This window comes from Bufo bufo, chromosome 6 (assembly GCF_905171765.1).
Source record: "Bufo bufo chromosome 6, aBufBuf1.1, whole genome shotgun sequence".
Classification (NCBI taxonomy): Eukaryota; Metazoa; Chordata; class Amphibia; order Anura; family Bufonidae; genus Bufo; species Bufo bufo.
Genome location: NC_053394.1, coordinates 139,540,359 through 139,558,508, shown reverse-complemented (window position 1 = coordinate 139,558,508; position 18,150 = coordinate 139,540,359). Strand labels below are relative to the sequence as shown.

Genomic DNA, 18,150 nt, shown 5'->3' with positions numbered 1-18,150 from the left:
AGGGGTCTGAGGATCTCATCTTGGTACCTAATGGCAGTCAGGCTACCTCTGGCGAGCACATGGAGGGCTGTGCGGCCCTCCAAAGAAATGCCACCCCACACCATTACTGACCCAATGCCAAACCGGTCATGCTGGAGGATGTTGCAGGCAGCAGAACGTTCTCCACGGCGTCTCCAGACTCTGTCACATGTGCTCAGTGTGAACCTGCTTTCATCTGTGAAGAGCACAGGGCGCCAGTGGCGAATTTGCCAATCTTGGTGTTCTTTGGCCAATGCCAAACGTCCTGCACGGTGTTGGGCTGTAAGCATAACCCCCACCTGTGGACGTCGGGCCCTCATATCACCCTCATGGAGTCTGTTTCTGACCGTTTGACCAGACACATGCACATTTGTGGCCTGCTGGAGGTCATTTTGCAGGGCTCTGGCAGTGCTCCTCCTGTTCCTCCTTGCACAAAGGCGGAGGTAGCGGTCCTGCTGCTGGGTTGTTGCCCTCCTACGGCCTCCTCCACGTCTCCTGATGTACTGGCCTGTCTCCTGTTAGCGCCTCCATGCTCTGGACACTACGCTGACAGACACAGCAAACCTTCTTGCCACAGCTCACATTGATGTGCCATCCTGGATAAGCTGCACTACCTGAGCCACTTGTGTGGGTTGTAGACTCTGTCTCATGCTACCACTAGAGTGAAAGCACCGCCAGCATTCAAAAGTGACCAAACATCAGCCAGGAAGCATAGGAACTGAGAAGTGGTCTGTGCTCACCACCTGCAGAACCACTCCTTTATTGGGGGTGTGTTGCTAATTGCCTATAATTTCCACCTGTTGTCTATCCCAGTTGCACAACAGCATGTGAAATTGATTGTCACTTAGTGTTGCTTCCTAAGTGGAAAGTTTGATTTCACAGAAGTGTGATTGACTTGGAGTTACATTGTGTTGTTTAAGTGTTCCCTTTATTTTTTTGAGCAGTGTACATAGAGAATGCATGAAGCAGGCATGTCAAGAGTGGGGAAAGGTCCTCTTTAACAAAGCACATTTCTGTTCCATTCAGAGTCTGTAGAAAGCTGGGTGACTATCCTTTCAAAGGGGTTGTCTGATTTAAATTAAAACTAGGGCAGCACCTGTAAAGGTGCTAAAATAACAGGATCAATAGTCACCCCTTTTCTTCCTGGCTGCAGTAGTGACATTCTGTGCACACAGGTCACCATGCAACCAATTACTGGCATCAGGATTGTACAGGACAGTGGTGGCGAACCTATGGCACGGGTGAGCCCTTTCTGTGGGCTCCCACTCCCTGCAAAAAGTCTATGGTGTACCAATATGCCTTAGACTTTTCCTGCCATTCATCAGTGCAGGGCGCGCTATGGACAGCACAGGCAGCGCACTGAATGTAGTAAGGCTATTATAGCTAAATGATAAAGTACATGGAAGATATACTATACTGGACTGTAGTATTCAGTGCTGGCACTTTCCTATATATAAGTGGGTTCTGGGTTGCAGTTTGAGCACTCGGTCTCTAAAAGGTTCGCCATCACTGGTATGGGATGTCACTGCTGAGGCCAATGATTAGCTGCAGTGGTGACCTGTGTGCATGAAATGGCACCGCTACAGGAAGGCCCAGAGCACAGCACGAGAAGAGAAGGGGTAAGTATCAATTCTTTTGACATTTTAAGCCATTTATAGGGGCTGCCTGAATTTTTATTTAAAGGGGCTCTCCAGTCTACACATATTGATGCCTGTTTTAAGGATAGGTCATCTGTATCAGATCAGAGGGGTCCAACACCCCACACCCCGACTGGTCAGCTGATTCAAGCTGCTACAGTTCTGGAAACTTTGCTGTGTATGGACCTGGAGGCAGACAGCGCCGTTCACTGTGTAGTGGCCGTTCTGGGGTACTGCAGCTTACTTCAGTATTCTGGTCCTGGAAAATACATTGTTTGGAGCCGTCTGCTTCTGTCCATACACTGTTGGGCCTCATGCACATGACCGTGTGTGTTTTGCGGTCCACAAACCACAGATCTGCAAACTACAGATACCAGCTTTGTGCATCTCACAATTTCAGCGGGCCTCACTGTCGAAATGTCTGTTCCTGTCCGTAAAACGGACAAGAGTAGGACATGCGGACATACAGATGTGTGCTGTCAGAATTTATTTATTTTTTTGCGTCTCCGTTGAAATGAATGGGTCCGCATCCAGTCTGCAAAAAAATGTGTATCAGATGCAAAAAAAAAAAAGGTTGTGTGCATGAGACCTTAATCTCTGACGCCATGTCAAACCCCCACTGATCTGATATTGATGACCTATTCTGAAGATAAGGGTTAAAGAACCCCTTTAACTCTGACAGCCCCTTTAAGGCTAATGTTATTGGTGGTTACCCAGGGCTTTGTAGCCCAGAATTGTTTTAGTGGCGCTGATTTGATTTCATTATCTTACCCTATTATGTGTTTCCTGATGTCTTGAATCTGTCGACCACGTCCTCCGCCGCTCTAGCCTTCATCTGCTCTGTGGTCACAGGTTTTTGGTAAATGGACCCACCTTCATGAAAGAAAAAGTTTTGCATGCATGAGTATTTTACTTATGCAAAACTGGCAAGCTTCACAAATGGTAAATTATCTGCACGAGTGCCTGTGAAGGTCAATGACTGAGGACCTGGCGTAGGGGGGTACAACACAGTATAATGTGGAATAGCCCAGAAACACCTTCTGGAAGAAAAAACACTTTTTTTTTTTTCCTAATTTATATTCATTGAATACAATCAATGTATATCCAGATGATGTTTGGGGGGGGGGGGGGGGGCTGTCCGCATCCGTTGCTCCGTTCCGAGGCCCCGCAGCTTTGGAGGTGACTGGAGTATAAAAAAACTATCTGATTTATAAGATATATGCAGTGTATGTAGGTTTAGAACATCTGTATATGTATGATTTGGCAGAGCTGTCTGTAGGAATCCGTCTTCTGCTCAAGGACTCATTGTGCGTACATGGATTACATTTTCTCTATCTGTTCCTTGCTTCTAGTGTGGAGCAAGCTTCAAGGACGATGACGTCATTCTGCTGAATGGAGACAAAGATGAAATAGAGATGCTGAGGAAAAAGATGGAAGAAAGAAGATTAAGAGCCAAGATGGAGAAGGTAAGGTATAGGTGGTCTGTAGCCATGATAGACTTAAAGGGCCAGTTCAGTCTTAAGTAAATGAAGTTTAAAGGGGTTCTGCAGTTTGTTTAAACTGATGATCTATCCTCTGGATAGATCATCAGCATCTGATTGGCAGGGGTCCGACACCCGGGACCCCCTTCCCCGATCAGCTGTTTGAGAAGGCATCGGAGCGCCAGCTCCACCGCGGCCGGCTCACTGTTTACCGCTGGCCCAGTGACATCACGACTAGAATCAACTGGCCTGGGTGGGGCTAAGCTCCATTCAAGTGAACGGAGCTTAGCCGCGTGCAGGCAAGTTGATACTAGTCGTGATGTCACTGGGCCAGCGGTAAACAGTGAGAAGGCCGCGGCACTGCTGGAGCGAAAGTAGCCTTACTGATTATCTTTAACATGCCTAAAACGGATCTGTCATGAACTCCATTGAAAATCAATAGGGGACGGATCAGTTTTCTATTGTGGATCTGTCCCCATTGACTTGCATTGTGGGTCATAACGGATCTGTTTTGCTCCGCATCCCAGGACGGAAAGCAAACCTCAGCATGCTGCGGTTTTCTCTCCGGTATGAGAACGGAATGGAATGTATTTTGGAGCATTTTGTTCTGTTCAGTTACATTTTGTCCCCATTGACAATGAATGGGGACAAAATGGAAGCGTTTTTTCCGGTATTGAGACCCTATGACAAATCTCAATACCGAAAAATATTAACGCTAGTGGGAAAGTAGCCTTAGTTGATTAAATAAAGTAACTCGACACAAAGTCCTCAATGCAAAAAATTTTGATTTTGTTTGTGCCATGTGACCACGGAGCATGAGTGAAGCGCTTTTTACTACTCACGCAACATGGTCTCCCGCCAGCCGCACCATGCTGCACTGTATCCTGACATACACACATTGTCAGGATGTAGTGCACGTGAGCACGCACTATGACCTGATGCTGTGTGACATCAGGAGGACATTGCAGTGCGTGAAGAAGACAATGCAACTGCGGAGTGCCAGAGCGCCCCTACAGGAAAGGTAAGTATTTTATTTCACTGGCGCTGGGGACTGATGGCTAGTAGGGGGAGATGGTGGCACTGGGGACTTAACTGATGAGACTGATAGCTAGGAGGGGAACCTGATGGCACTGGGGGAGGGGGGGGTAGCCTGATGGTACTGGGGGGGAAGGGGTAGCCTGGTGGCGCTGAGGACTGATGGCAGGGTGGTCTGAATTTTTATAAAAAAATAAATAGTTTTTAATTAGTTTTTTTTTTTTCTGATTAGAGTACTCGTATCGTTGGATTAATCGGTAAAATACTTGATTACAAAAATAATTGAAAGTTGCAGCCCTAACTGATACATTGTAACGAAATGCAGCTATGTGAGCTGGCCAAGATCAGGGAATTAGATTGTAAACAAAGTATTCGTAAAACAAGAAAAAAAATCCAGCACCGCTTCTTTCTACTTAAAATGGAGTTGTTTTTTTGTTTTTTTTGTTTTTTTTAAATCCTCTAAAACCGCATACAACTAGAGGCAGAAAAATTCTGAAACGTTTCCAGTTACTACAAGATCTTAACCACTTGCCTACTGCTGCACGACTTTATACGTTTTAGCAGTAGGCTCTTATCTGTAACCTGACGTATAAAAGCGTTGGGTTACATGGCTATCTGCCGGTGGCCCATGCTGCCGCAGATCGCTGTGACCGCGCTGTCATTTTACATTGTAAAATCTAAAAGCCGGCAGGGAGCGCTTTTTGTTGGGTAAGATCGCCACCTGCTGGCTTTAAAACGAAATTTCAGGCTGGGAATTAACCTCTTGCTGCCTTGACTGTGGCAGAAATTGGTTAATTCATAAAAAATAAAAAAAAGTAAGTAATAAATAAAAAGTAAATATAAAAATCTTAATGGCCAAATTTCCCCAAGATGAATAACCTAAAAAATTTCGCTTTGACGGGGCTTGTTGCGTTTTGGCACTGTACAAGATTTTTCTGGCAGTAGGGTGCTATAGAACCAGCAATAGAAAAATAGGCCGCCAAAATGCGCTCCAGTGTTTGAAGTCTTGCTGTGAGCCCATCCAGTAGATAACTTGCATAAATAGCGTCCATTTTCAGGGTACAAGCGTACGGGAATGGTTTTAGAAATGTTTTGTCTTGAAACCTTTTGTAATAGTTAGAAAAAAAATTGATAGGAAAAATATATATATTTTTCCATTGCATCCACCACGGCTACACATGAGATTGACCCCTATATGCCGCCACCACCCACTCTCACCCTCTGTTTTCCTGTCCCTATAGAGCATCTCACAGAGAGACCTCCCTTGGGGAGGTGAAGATTTTATGCCAATTTTATTTTTCGAATACCTTTTAAGAAGAGGGTTACTTCTTGTCTTTGTTCTCTGCCCTCCTGCGGATGCTACTAAAGCTGGGCAGAGGACCTATACGGGAGTAGCAACAGCGGGGGCCTATTTTCACTCCATAACACAGGGTCTCCCTTTTGTGAGGAAGCAGACCGGAAAAAGAGCACGCCGTCCTGCTCATACGCACCTCAGTCTACGATCTGTTCTCGGCATTGCCGGAGGGGGCAGAGCCTAGGATCACACGGAGAGCGCGCGCACACTGGTGACGTCAGACGCCGAGCTTTGAAAGAGTTGGTGAATTCAACCTGCCGCTGCCTCCACTGCGTTTCCTGCTCCGGAGATATACTGTCAGCTCCTGATGTCCTTGCAAGCCAGATGGATACCGCAGACCCACCCTCTGCTACTCCTATCCTGAGTTCCCCTGTGGGGAAAATCTGTGACCTTGCATATTTCATGTGTTTTTAAAATCTCTGATACCTGGTTGTTCCTCTCTTTATTGGGAGTGAAGGGGCCCAAAGTTAAATCCAAATACACAAGATGCGCAACTTGTGAAAAGACTCCCTGAAAATCACAAAAAGAAGCTCTGCTAGTCTTGCATTAATGAGCTTGTAAAGGAAGAGCAACCATCTATCCTCATGGAGGTTAAATCTATGATTCAAAGTGAAATTAAATCCTCCTTGGCCTCCCTCTAGTCTGTCCCTCCTATGCCTCCTGCCAAAAAATCCAAAATGTCGGTTCCATCCTCCTCTGATGCAGAGGACATGGACGAGGAGGCTTCCACCTCTAGACAAAATATGGAAGATGATGTATTGTCAGAGGGGGAAATTGTGGAAGACTAAAATAAATATTACTTTTCTTCTGAGGATATTGAGCAGTTACTGGGGGCTATGAGAGCTACTATGGGCATTGAAGATGTTCAAAAGCCCTGGTCAGTTCAGGATGAGATGTTTGGGGGACGTAGAGCGAAAAAATCCTAAGTTTTTCCTGTAAACTAAAATATTAAAGACCTGATTCTGGATGAGTGGACTGATCCAGAAAGAAGACTGGGAGTCTCTAAGGAGTTTAAAAACAGGTAGTTGTTTGATCAGGCTGCAATAAAAATCTTTCATGAGATCCCAAAGATTGATCTTCAGGTGGCAAAAGTTGTCAAAAAAACTTCCCTGCCATTTGAGGATTCGTCACAACTATAGGATCCAATGGAGAGTAAGGCAGATGCTCTACTGAGGAAATGCTGGGAAGCCTCCATGTTCGGAGTTGAGATCAACATAGCAGCAACTTCTGTGGCCAGGGCCATGTATTTTTGGCTTGACGAATTAGAGAACCACATAAAAATCAAAACTCCCAGAGAAGAAATCCTAAACTCCATCCCCCTTAAGTCTGCCACAACTTTTCTGGCTGATGCCTCCGCAGAATCGGTCAGATTTGCTGCTAAGGATGCAGCACTATCAAATTCGTTGAGAAGGGCATTTTGGATGAAGTCTCGGGGGGATGACAGGACCTCCAAAGCTAAACTTCTGCTCTATTGTGTTTTCTGGCGAATACGTTTTTGGGCCAGTACTAGATACAATCCTAGAGAAGGCTGCTGACAAAAAAGGGTTCCCAGAAGAGAGCAAGAAGAAACTTTTTCGTCCCTTTAGCTCACAATCAAGATCCTACAGGGGAAAGGGAAAATCGGGACGATGGAGCTATCAGAAAGGGGGAAAATGGCAGAGGGTTCCTCCTTAATCCTCAGAACAAACAAACCGAAAAACAATGACGCCAGGGTAGTAGGAATGTTGATACATTTTCTATCTCCGTGGGAAGACGTAACCCAGAATCCCTGGGCCTTAGACATTGTAAAAAATGGCTACAGGATAGAATTTTCCTCAACCCCTCCAAAAAGATTTCAAATAACATCCCACAGTCAGAATGTGTTTGGCAGGGAGTCCTAGACTTTAAAAAAAATCAGGCGTGGTATTAGAAGTTCCCGAACCAGAGAGGGGAAGGGGCTTTTATTCAAAGTTATTTTAGTGTACTATTATAAACCTGAAAGGGCTAAACAAATCTATAGCCTGCAGAAAATTCAAAATGGAGTCAATTTCATCAATAATTCCCCTAGTCCAAAAAGGAGCATATATGACATCCATCGATCTAAAAGATGCCTACTACCATGTTCCCATCCATCAAGTCACAAAGATACCTCAGATTCGCATTGAAAGACGAAGAGTGCATAGTCAATCAATTTCCAGTTCACTGCCCTACCATTCGGTATATCATCTGCCCCAAGGGTGTTCACAAAGCTGGTAATACAAATGATTTCCCCTCTGAGTAGAGGGCTTAAATTTTTTTTTCCCCATTTAGACAACTTCCTTCCTTTTTCAGAGCTGGAAACGTCCAGACAGACCAATTACGTGATACAAAAAAATCTCAGAATTGGGCTGGTTGATAAATGTGAAAAAATTTTGCCTAGTACCAGCGACAAAAATTAAGTTCTTGGGGGGGTAATGTTAGATTCAATTACCCAGAATTCATCTCTCCCACAGGAAAAGTTGGAATCTTTCAGGGAGCGAATAAAGAACTTCCAGTCTCACAAACAGTGCTATATCAGAGGGGCCATGAGCATCCTGGGAATGATGACATCATGCATTACAGCCGTAGCATGGTGTCAGGCTCATACCAGGATAACACAAACCTGGATTCTAGGGAAATAGGACAGAAAACAGTCCTCCCTAGACAAAGATAAACGTCCCTTACTACGTAAATTCGGATTTGAACTGGTGGAAGGAAAGAAAATCTATCAAAAGGTGTTGCCTGGCTAACAGTTCCAGAAATTCAAATGATGACAGACGCAAGTGGCATCGGATGGGGGGCAAAAGTGGCCTCCTCAACTTGGCAGGGCAAGTGGTCAGACAAAGTAAAGAGGAGACATGTTATTCAAAAAGCATCTGAAAATATTTTCGGACAATATAACAACTGTGGCCTATCTAAAACATCAGGAAGGCACAAGATCTCCAAGCTGGCAGAAAAAATATTCTTCTGGGCAGAAAAGAATGTCCTTTTTAATTACAGCAATCCATCTCAAAGGTTCAGAAAACATAGAAGCCGATTATCTCAGCAGAAAAACATTAGACCCAGGGGAGTGGTCTCTAAGTCTAGAAATTTTTCAGAAGATTTTCAAAAGGTGGGGAGTACCTTAAATAGACCTATTCACTTCAAAAACCAATGCGAAAGTAAGGCATTTTTGTTCCTTAAATCCCTAAGACCCACCATGGGCTGTCGACGCTTTCTCAGTCAGGTGGACTTGGAACCTCGCATACGCCTTTTCTCCCTGGGCCCTAATCCCTTGGGTCTTGCAGAAGATATTAACGGACCCAGTAACGGTGATACTAGTGGTCTCCTACTGGCCCAAGAGAAGCTGGTTCTCCATCCTAAAGGAGATGGCTGTGGAAGAATCGTGGAAAATACCATTTCAGAAGGACATTCTATCCCAGGACCCCAGCCTGTTCAAGCTATCAGTCTGGATCCTGAAAGCGAAATCTTAAGTAAAGGGCTTTCGGAAAAAGTCAGTAATACTTGAAATCTAGCAGGAAAAAAGTCACCTCGGCTATATATCTCAATATCTGGAAAATATACTGTAGTTGGCTAGGGGAGGTCTCCCCGAATAGGTCACCCCATGTATCCAGAAAATTTTAAGATTTTCTCCAGAGGGGGGTTGATATCTGCCTTAGACCTAGACGCTAAAGGTCCCGATCTCCACCTTGGTGGCCTTCTATGACATGGACTTAGCCAACCATAGATGGATAAAAAGATTTATAAGAGCTGCCTCCAGACTAAGACCATCTCTAACCCCAAGGTTTTCCCAGTGGGATTTAAACTTGGTCTTGAGAGGACTAATGAAGTCTCAGTTTACTCCTTTATCGGACATTTCAATTAAACACCTTTCATTCAAAGCAGCATTTTTAATAGCTATAACATCAGCTAGATGCCTGGGAGAAATTCAGGCCCTCTCCTGCCGAGAACCCTACCTTTCAATTTTTCCGGACAGAATAGTACTGAGATTTAGATCCGGGTTTTCTTCCAAAAGTGGTCTCAAATTTCCATAGAGATCAGGAAATCATCCTACCTACCCTTTCTACAGACCCACAAAATTGAACTGAAGTACAGTTCCATTAGGGCAATGGCGTCTTCTTGGACGGGAAAAAAAGCTGGTGTTTCCCTTGACAGGATTTGTAGAGCTGCTACCTGGTCAAGTATAAATACATTCATAAAGCATTATCGTATAGATGTCTCTGCTTCTACAGATCTGACCTTTTTGGCCAGAAAGTTCTGCAAGCCCCCTACCAAGTAATCTGGTAGTTCTTATGTGTAGCCATCATGTTCAAAACAATGATAGAAATGGCTGAAGCTCTCACCCCTGACTTTAATCCATGAAGCATGGAAAAAAGGCCAGAACTGGGCCTAATAGAATATCCAATAGAAAGAGAGAATCCAGCTTCTTGTGGAGTAAAAAATAGTTCTTTTATTTGCTCATCATATAAAATCCACTAAAATCACAGGAAAAAGGTGTAGTAACATGTTTCGGGCTACAGAATCCAGCCCTTCATCAAGACATAACACACATATTAAAACCATTCCTTTTTATGTAGCACAAGGTCCAACCCCCTCTAATCAGCAAAGTGTCCGCACCTGGAGCCTGGAATGGGAACCATTCAGCGGTCCAGGGGAGGAGATCCAGTATCACAGGTGGTGCATACATACAGATAATGAACATATCTTAGGCCACTTTCACACCTGCGTTAGGTGCGGATCCGTCTGCGGACACCAAAATGCTGCAAGCAGCGCCCCGGTGTCCGCCTCCAGAGCGGAATGAAGGCGGAACGGAGCCAAACTGATGCACTCCGAGCGGATCCGCATCCAACCAGAATGCATTGGGGCCAAACCAATCCGCCCGTGAGAGCCCCGATATGGACCCCACAGGCGGACACCGAAACGCCGGTGCGAAAGTAGCCCTAGTTGTATTGCAGAGTGAGGTCATGTTTTCTGGTTAACCCCTTTGGCATGCAGGTATCAAGTGAATAGAAAACATGACCTCACTCTGCAATACAACTAGGGTTACTTTCGCACCGGCGTTTCGGTGTCCGCCTGTGGGGTCCATATCGGGGCTCTCACAGGCGGCCCTGGGCGGATTGGTTTGGCCCCAATGCATTCTGGATGGATGCGGATCCGCTCGGAGTGCATCAGTTTGGCTCCGTTCCGCCTTCATTCCGCTCTGGAGGTGTCCACCTGGCCGTGCGGAGCCAGGCGGATCCGTCCTGACTTGCAGTGTGAGTCGGTGGGGACGGATCCGTTTGACGTTGACTCAATATGGTGCGCTTGCGGGCGGATCCGTCCCCTGTTGACTTTCGGTGTGGGGTCGGGACGGATCCGTCTGACTAACAATTGGACTTAAACTTTTTTACATAGAATACGGACGGATCCGTTCTGAACGGATGCCATCGTTTGCATTTATAGGTGCGGATGGCAGACGGATCCTCACCTAACGCAGGTGTAAAAGTGGCCTAAGATATGTTTATTATGTGTATGTATGCATCACCTGTGATACTGGATCTCCTCCCCTGGACCGCTGAATGGTTCCCATTCCAGGCTCCAGGTGCGGACACTTTGCTGATTAGAGGGGGTTGGACCTTGTGCTACATAAAAAGGAATGGTTTTAAGATGTGTGTTATGTCTTGATGAAGGGCTGGATTCTGTAGCCCGAAACATGTTACTACGCCTTTTTCCTGTGATTTTAGTGGATTTTATATGATTAGCAAATAAAGAACTATTTTTTACTCCACAAGAAGCTGGATTCTCTCTTTCTATTGGGTAGCCATCATGTTGGATGAAATGGAAAACCGTAATTAGACTTACCGGTAATTCTGTTTTCTTGAATCCACCATGACGGCTCGGATATTCCCTCCCTTAGTTGATCGGATATTGCGTATAAAGAAATACAAAAATAAATATACAAAATATATATATATTCTAATATAGGTTTGCACCCACTTTGGTAATTTGTAAACACTGAGGGTGAGAGTCGGTGGTGGTGGCCTTTTAAACTGTGTTCCTGCCCCTATAGAGGTCAAGGGGTCAATCTCATGTGTAGTAGCCGTCATGGTGGATTTAAGGAAACAGAATTACCGTGAAGTCTAAGTTTTTTTCATAATTTTCAGTTTTTCCTTAAATATATATATTTTTTTATTATATCCATCATCTGATGACACAAAAGGTCTAAGGTGTGCCGAGAAAAATAAGATGAAATACATCTAGGCTGGCTCAGAAATTAACCAGTTATTTGCTGTTAAATAGACTCATTGCTACAACTGAAAAACTGGCCTTGTAAGGAAGTTGGATAAAGGGGTTGTCCGAATTATATAAATAAATAAAAATACCGTATATATTTTGTTCTGGCCCTTTGTCTACATGCAGTAACAACAATCTCTGAGGGTTTTCTAATGAATCTTTGTGGGCATCAGCAACGACTAAAGGGAGTTAATAAAATTGTTGCCCTGTCTGCAGTCTGACAGTTGGGATACTCATGTTGTATGTGTGGGACTACAAGTCCCAGCTTTACAGTACAATGCCATTGCTGATACACACAGGATCTTCCCCCTATCTGTTCTTGTGCAATGCTCTGCAGAACTCCTCCAGTCCATCAGCTCTGGGTTTGCAGGGTAAGGTGAGAAGATCCTGTGCCCAGCATTTGTTTCTTCACTGCGTGGAGAAGAGGAAGCCATGCAGCTGCTTAGCAATACCTCCAAACCTGAGTCTGTACTGCTGATGGTAGAAATGGTTAACCTTTGCTAATGAATCCAGTGGGAGGGGAGACACTGGGCAGACAGCAGCAGAGGCAGTGCAGGGGGGGTGGCCAGAACAGACCTGCTCCCCAGATTTGTGCAGAAAACATCATCAAAGCAGGGAGAAAAGCTGACAACACAGGTCATGTAAAAATATGACAAATGGGCCACTGTTGATGAAGTAAGTGAATTGTAAACCCCTTACATTTGGTTAGTTAGAAACATACAAAGAACAAAAAAATAACTTGGACAATCACTTTAAAGAGGATCTGTCACTATGATCAGCGCTATTAAACGAGGCATACTGCCTGGTAGAGCTCATCATGCTGATTAAAACTAACTTTCTTTTGTCTGTATGCTAAACAGCTGCAGAGATATCTGTGTCTTTCATTTATATTTAAATGAGCAAGTCTGAGAACCAAGGGGCAGGATTGAACCCTTGGAGCACTGCTCTGTAACTGGGAGAGACTTATTTTTTATTTTTTTTTCTTCCACATTGAACCCATAATAAAAATCTATATCCTTATCATATAGAGAATATTATTACTGGTGTCTTTCTAATCCATATATTAACCCCATAAGGACCTGCGCCGTACATGTATGGCGCTGGTGGACGTGACTTAAGAACCAGAGCCGTACATGTACAGCGGGCTGATCGGGCGGGTGCAGGAGCTGCGGCAGGGGTTTAGCAGTCACTGATAGCTGGACCCCTGCTGTATGCGCCGGCATCAGTGAAAACACAGATGCCGGCGCATTAACCCTCGCACTGCCGCGGTCAGCGCTGACCGCGGCACATGCGGGATCGTGCAGGGTGGTCATTGGGTCCCCGCGCTGCTGTGACGGGGACCCGATGACAGGGAAGGAAGCCCGATGCCTTCCGTGACAGCCTGTGAGATCCAGCCCCTGGATCTGCAGTTTTCAAACCAGCACCTGGATCTGAATAAATTTGTAACTGCATAATTAGGGCTGGGCGATATGGCCTAAAATCTATATCGCAATATAATTTGAAGCATGTGCAATATACCGATATATCACAATATATTTTCTTCTGTATGTATACAAATTACATGGCCATCATTATCCATGTCCTCCAGCCAGCGCCATCAGCCCTTTGCCATAGCCATTTGCCATCATCCATGTCCCCCAGCCAGCGCCATCAGCCCCATGCCATAGCCATCCCCCTTTCCTGGAGGGTGTGCGACTGGCTGATGGAGTCCGCAGGAGACGGACCGCGTCTTCTTCCCAGCATGCACTGGGAGGGACCTGGCGTCATACACAGCGTCAGCCAGCGCACTGATGATGTGTGAACTTAAGGCCCTGCAGCACGGTGAAGAGTCGGGATGCCACGGAGCGGTGAGTGAGAAGCTTCTTCAATTTACTACCTCTCCGTGGTCATCTATCGCTATATGGCGATATAACTAAAATCTATATCATGGCCGGAATTTATGAAGATAATATCATTTATATCGCCCACTCCTACTGCATATAATTAAAATCTTAGCATAGCCACTTTAATCTTCAATAAAATGTATCTGTATGGCGCCACCTGCAGTTTGTTCTTTTTCTTATTTCTTTGTCCATGTCGCTGAGGTGAATGGACATGCTCAGTTCCATCCTTCAACTGCCTTCTGAGCTGTGAGGGGGAGAGATCTGCAGCAGAAAGGATATGCCCCCTGAGCTGCCAGCTTAATATAAATCTAGCAGAGAGATTGGAACAATGGTTGGGGAGACCTCTGGATCCATGTGAGGTACAGGGCTGGATCTAGCTTTGCTGGAAAGAGATTATCATGTACTCTATGTTGTCTGATTTTCATTTTTACATTAATCGTGCCAGAACCCCTTTAAGGTGCTTTGTAGCTAACTAGAGTTTCTTTCTGTTATTAATCAAAGTATGCTTCCAAGCACTGCCAGCAAGCAGAGATCTTGAAAATTGTGAACAATTAAACTTTGCACAATGATTAAACTTGACAAGGGTTATCGTGTTAGTAAATGTGGAGGGACATCCCCATTGTTACTTCACTGTGAATAAATGCGGCCTGCTGTGTCTGCAGACGGACCCTTGGGCCAGCTCTATAGATCTCTCCTACTCATAAGGGAAACTATTCTGATAACAGAAGTATAATATATATGTATGATATTATAATGCTGAAATCCTCTGTGCCTCTAGAAATCCAAGAAGACAAAACCAGCTGAAAGCATCGCAGCAAATGGTCACACACAGGAAGGTAAGACTGCAGGGACTGTGCCGCCAGAAAAAAATCCATTGGATGTATTTTCCTCCTAAGAGCCACAAAGCACCAACGTTCATGGAAGATATTAACAATAGTGCGCCATCATTGAAGAGCACTCAAATGTTGGCGACACGGGTTTGTGCAGCCCTATCGGATATATTCCTGTTACTCCAGTATTAGCCAGTACCCTGGATTAAGGGTTAATGTGTTCCTAATAGTTGTGTTTTTTTTTTGTTTTGTTTTTTTAGTAGCTGCAGGACCCTCCGAAGTCACAAATGGAAGCAAAACCAATGCAAGGGATAAAATCAGTTTTGTGTCCAGCACTGAATCCAGTGGTAAGCCTGAGAACAAAACGTTCATCACTGACCTGATCTGATTGACCTAAATCTAAAGATGGCCGATTAGACGGATTTTAGTTTTTGTGTATATTTAAGCATAACATGTTTCTGCACTCTTTAGAAATCACAGCTCCCAGCATCCCCTGCTTGTTTGGTGAATTCACTGATCTTTCTTCCTTGGCATTCTTGGAGACTTCATAGTTCTACCGGGAACTGTACAGGCATCTGATGTAGGAAACTGCCCCCTGCATTATAGGTGGTCACCTAAAATGATAGCGTGTGCCTGACGATAGATAAACTTGCTGGCTGTTTCCAAGAACAAATAGCTGAATTGTGGGCGCAGCTCTGGAGTATAAATCGGGATCAGTACAAGATATGTAATAGTATGTACATAGTGACTCCACCTGCAGAATAGTGAGTGCCGCTCTGGAGTATAATACAGGATGTAACTCGGGATCAGTGTACGATAAGTATTGTAACATACAGTGGATATAAAAAGTCTACACACCCCTGTTAAAATGTTAGGTTTCTGTGATGTAGAAAAATGAGACAACGAAAAATCATTTCAGATCTTTTTCCACCTTTTTTAATATGACCTATAAACTGTACAACTCAATTGAAAAACGAACTGAAATCTTTTAGGTAGAGGGAAGAAAAAATATAAAAATAAAATAATATGGTTGCATAAGTGTGCACACCATCAAACTAATACTGTGTTGAAGCACCTTTTGATTTTATTACAGCACTCAGTCTTTTTGGGTATGAATCTATCAGCATGGAACATTTTGACTTGGCAAGATTTGCCCACTCTTCTTTGCAAAAACACTCCAGATCTGTCAGATTGCGAGGGCATCTCCTGTGCACAGCCCTCTTCAGATCACCCCACAGATTTTCAATCGGATTCAGGTCTGGGCTCTGGCTGGGACATTCCAAAACTTTAATCTTCTTCTGGTGAAGCCATTCCTTTGTTGATTTGGATGTATGCCTTGGGTCGTTGTCGTGCTGAAAGATGAAGTTCCTCTTCATGTTCAGATTTCTAGCAGAAGCCTAAAGGTTTTGTGCCAATATTGACTGGTATTTGGAACTGTTCATAATTCCCTCTAGCTTAACTAAGGCCCCAGTTCCAGCTGAAGAAAAACAGCCCCTTGGCATGATGCTGCCACCACCATGCTTCACTGTGGGTATGGTGTTCATTTGGTGATGTGCAGTGTTGTTTTTGCGCCAAACATATCTTTTGGAATTATGGCCAAAAAGTTGAACCTTGGTTTCATCAGACCATAACACCTTTTCCCACATGTAGCCTGGCTTGGATGTTTTTCTTCGTAAGAAAAGGCTTTCATCTTTCCACTCTACTCCATAGCCCAGACATATGAATAATATGGGAGATTGTTGTCACATGTACCACACAGCCAGTACTTGCCAGATATTCCTGCAGCTCCTTTAATGTTGCTGTAGGCCTCTTGGTCGCCTCCCAGACCGGTTTTCTTCTTGTCTTTTCATCAATTTTGGAGGGACGTCCAGTTCTTGGTAATGTCACTGTGCCATATTTTCTCCACTTGATGATGACTTCACTGTGTTCCATGGTATATCTAATGCCTTGGAAATTCTTTTGTACCCTTCTCCTGACTGATACCTTTTAACAATGAGATCCCTCTGATGCTTTGGAAGCTCTCTGTGGACCATGGCTTTTGCTGTGGGATGCGACTAAGAAAATTTCAGGAAAGACCAACTAGAGCAACTGAACTTTACTTGGGGTTAATCAGAGGCACTTTAAATGATGGCAGGTGTATGCTGACTCCTATGTAACATGATTTTGAATGTGATTGTTTAATTCTGAACACCGCTACATCCCCAGTTATGAGGGTGTGCACACTTATGCAAGCATATCATTTTAGTTTTTTTTTTGTTTTCTTTCCTCTACCTAAAAGATTTCAGTTTGTTTTTCAATTGAATGGTACAGTTTATAGGTCACATTAAAGGTGGGAAAAGTTCTGAAATGATTTATCTTGGTCTCATTTTTTTTACAGCACAGAAACCTGACATTTTAACAGGGGTGTGTAGACTTTTTATATCCACTGTATGTACACAGTGACTCCGCTAGCAGAAGAGAGAGTACAGCTCTGGGGTATAATACAGGGTGTAATTTAGGACTGGTAAAGGAAACATAATGTATATATCCTCAGCTCTTTATGGTGTCTGTGTCATTACAGAACCCAAGTCATCAGAAAATGCCTCATCATCATCTGCTGCTAAAAGGCCATTTTCAAGCGTGGACAGGAAGTCTGAGGCATACAAATCCATCTTCACCTCCCACAGCTCTGCCAAGCGCACCAAGGATCAGTCGTCCAACTGGGTCACCCACACGGCATATTACTTCTAAGCGAATGAACTGGACCTCACCATGACTGTACTGAGAATAGACATTTGTATAAAGTGTTGTGAACTTTTATTGTATCTTTCTTTTTATGGGATTGATGCTTTATCTGAGATTTATGACCTTGCCCAAATATTAAAGGGGCAGTCTTCTGCCCTCAGTCATACATGGTGTGTAAGCCCGTCAATAGTTTTGCAACACCACTCTGTTCCATATGCAGTTATTGAGGCACGTGCATAGGGTGCATCTGCAGATACAAAGTTCATTTCATGGTTTAGTAGTTCCAAGACCTGTTTTTAAAGGTGTATTCCAACTTTTCAAATCGGAGTATGTTTGTGAGGTGGGCCCAAATATCTATCTCTTCTGGAAGCAAATCTGTCATAGTAACCAGGAGGCCTGAAAAGCCAGAGAGTTTCTGAAAATGTGCGTGGTGACAAAGAAGGCCTAGTGTATTACTGAGCAGCCATTTTACTAAAAGGTTCAATGTTTGTCCCAGCTCACAAACCTCATTGGATAATAGGAGGTGAATGTCCCCTTGGAAAAGTACAATAAAAATGTGATGTCTTTGTTATAGGTCATTAAACTGTCATTTACTTGTAGTGCTCTTCATATAGTGACCAGTTATTAGAGAGCGACACATGATGGGCTTAGATACAACAGCTCATCCAACGGTATTCTTTAACACCCCTATGTGTGCTCTGTGAAACATGCTCCGCGTGGCAATGCCTCATTCTCCAGACTGACCACGGCTCGCCTGTGCCAAACTGACTGCATCATAGTGATCTGTGGTGCTGTGAATTCCAGCCCATCCGTGTATCTTCTGTCCAATGAACACAAAAAAGTAGCCACCCTATAATCCAAGCCTGGCCCTAGAAAATTCTGTAATGCACTGGAAGGGACAGGTTAACTTTTTTTTTT

General features: G+C 44.2%; 1 protein-coding gene across 1 annotated transcript in view; it reads left to right on the top strand.

The window, feature by feature from the left end:
• Positions 1-17,831, top strand: part of RTF2 (replication termination factor 2) — a 58,692-nt gene extending 40,861 nt beyond the window's left edge. The window contains exons 6-9 of the mRNA XM_040436079.1: positions 3,008-3,121; positions 14,457-14,514; positions 14,769-14,855; positions 17,069-17,831. Of these exons, the coding sequence (XP_040292013.1) occupies positions 3,008-3,121; positions 14,457-14,514; positions 14,769-14,855; positions 17,069-17,238 (429 nt within the window). The 3' untranslated portion in view covers positions 17,239-17,831. The remainder of the gene's footprint in view (positions 1-3,007; positions 3,122-14,456; positions 14,515-14,768; positions 14,856-17,068) is intronic.
• The last annotated feature ends 319 nt before the right edge of the window (positions 17,832-18,150 follow it).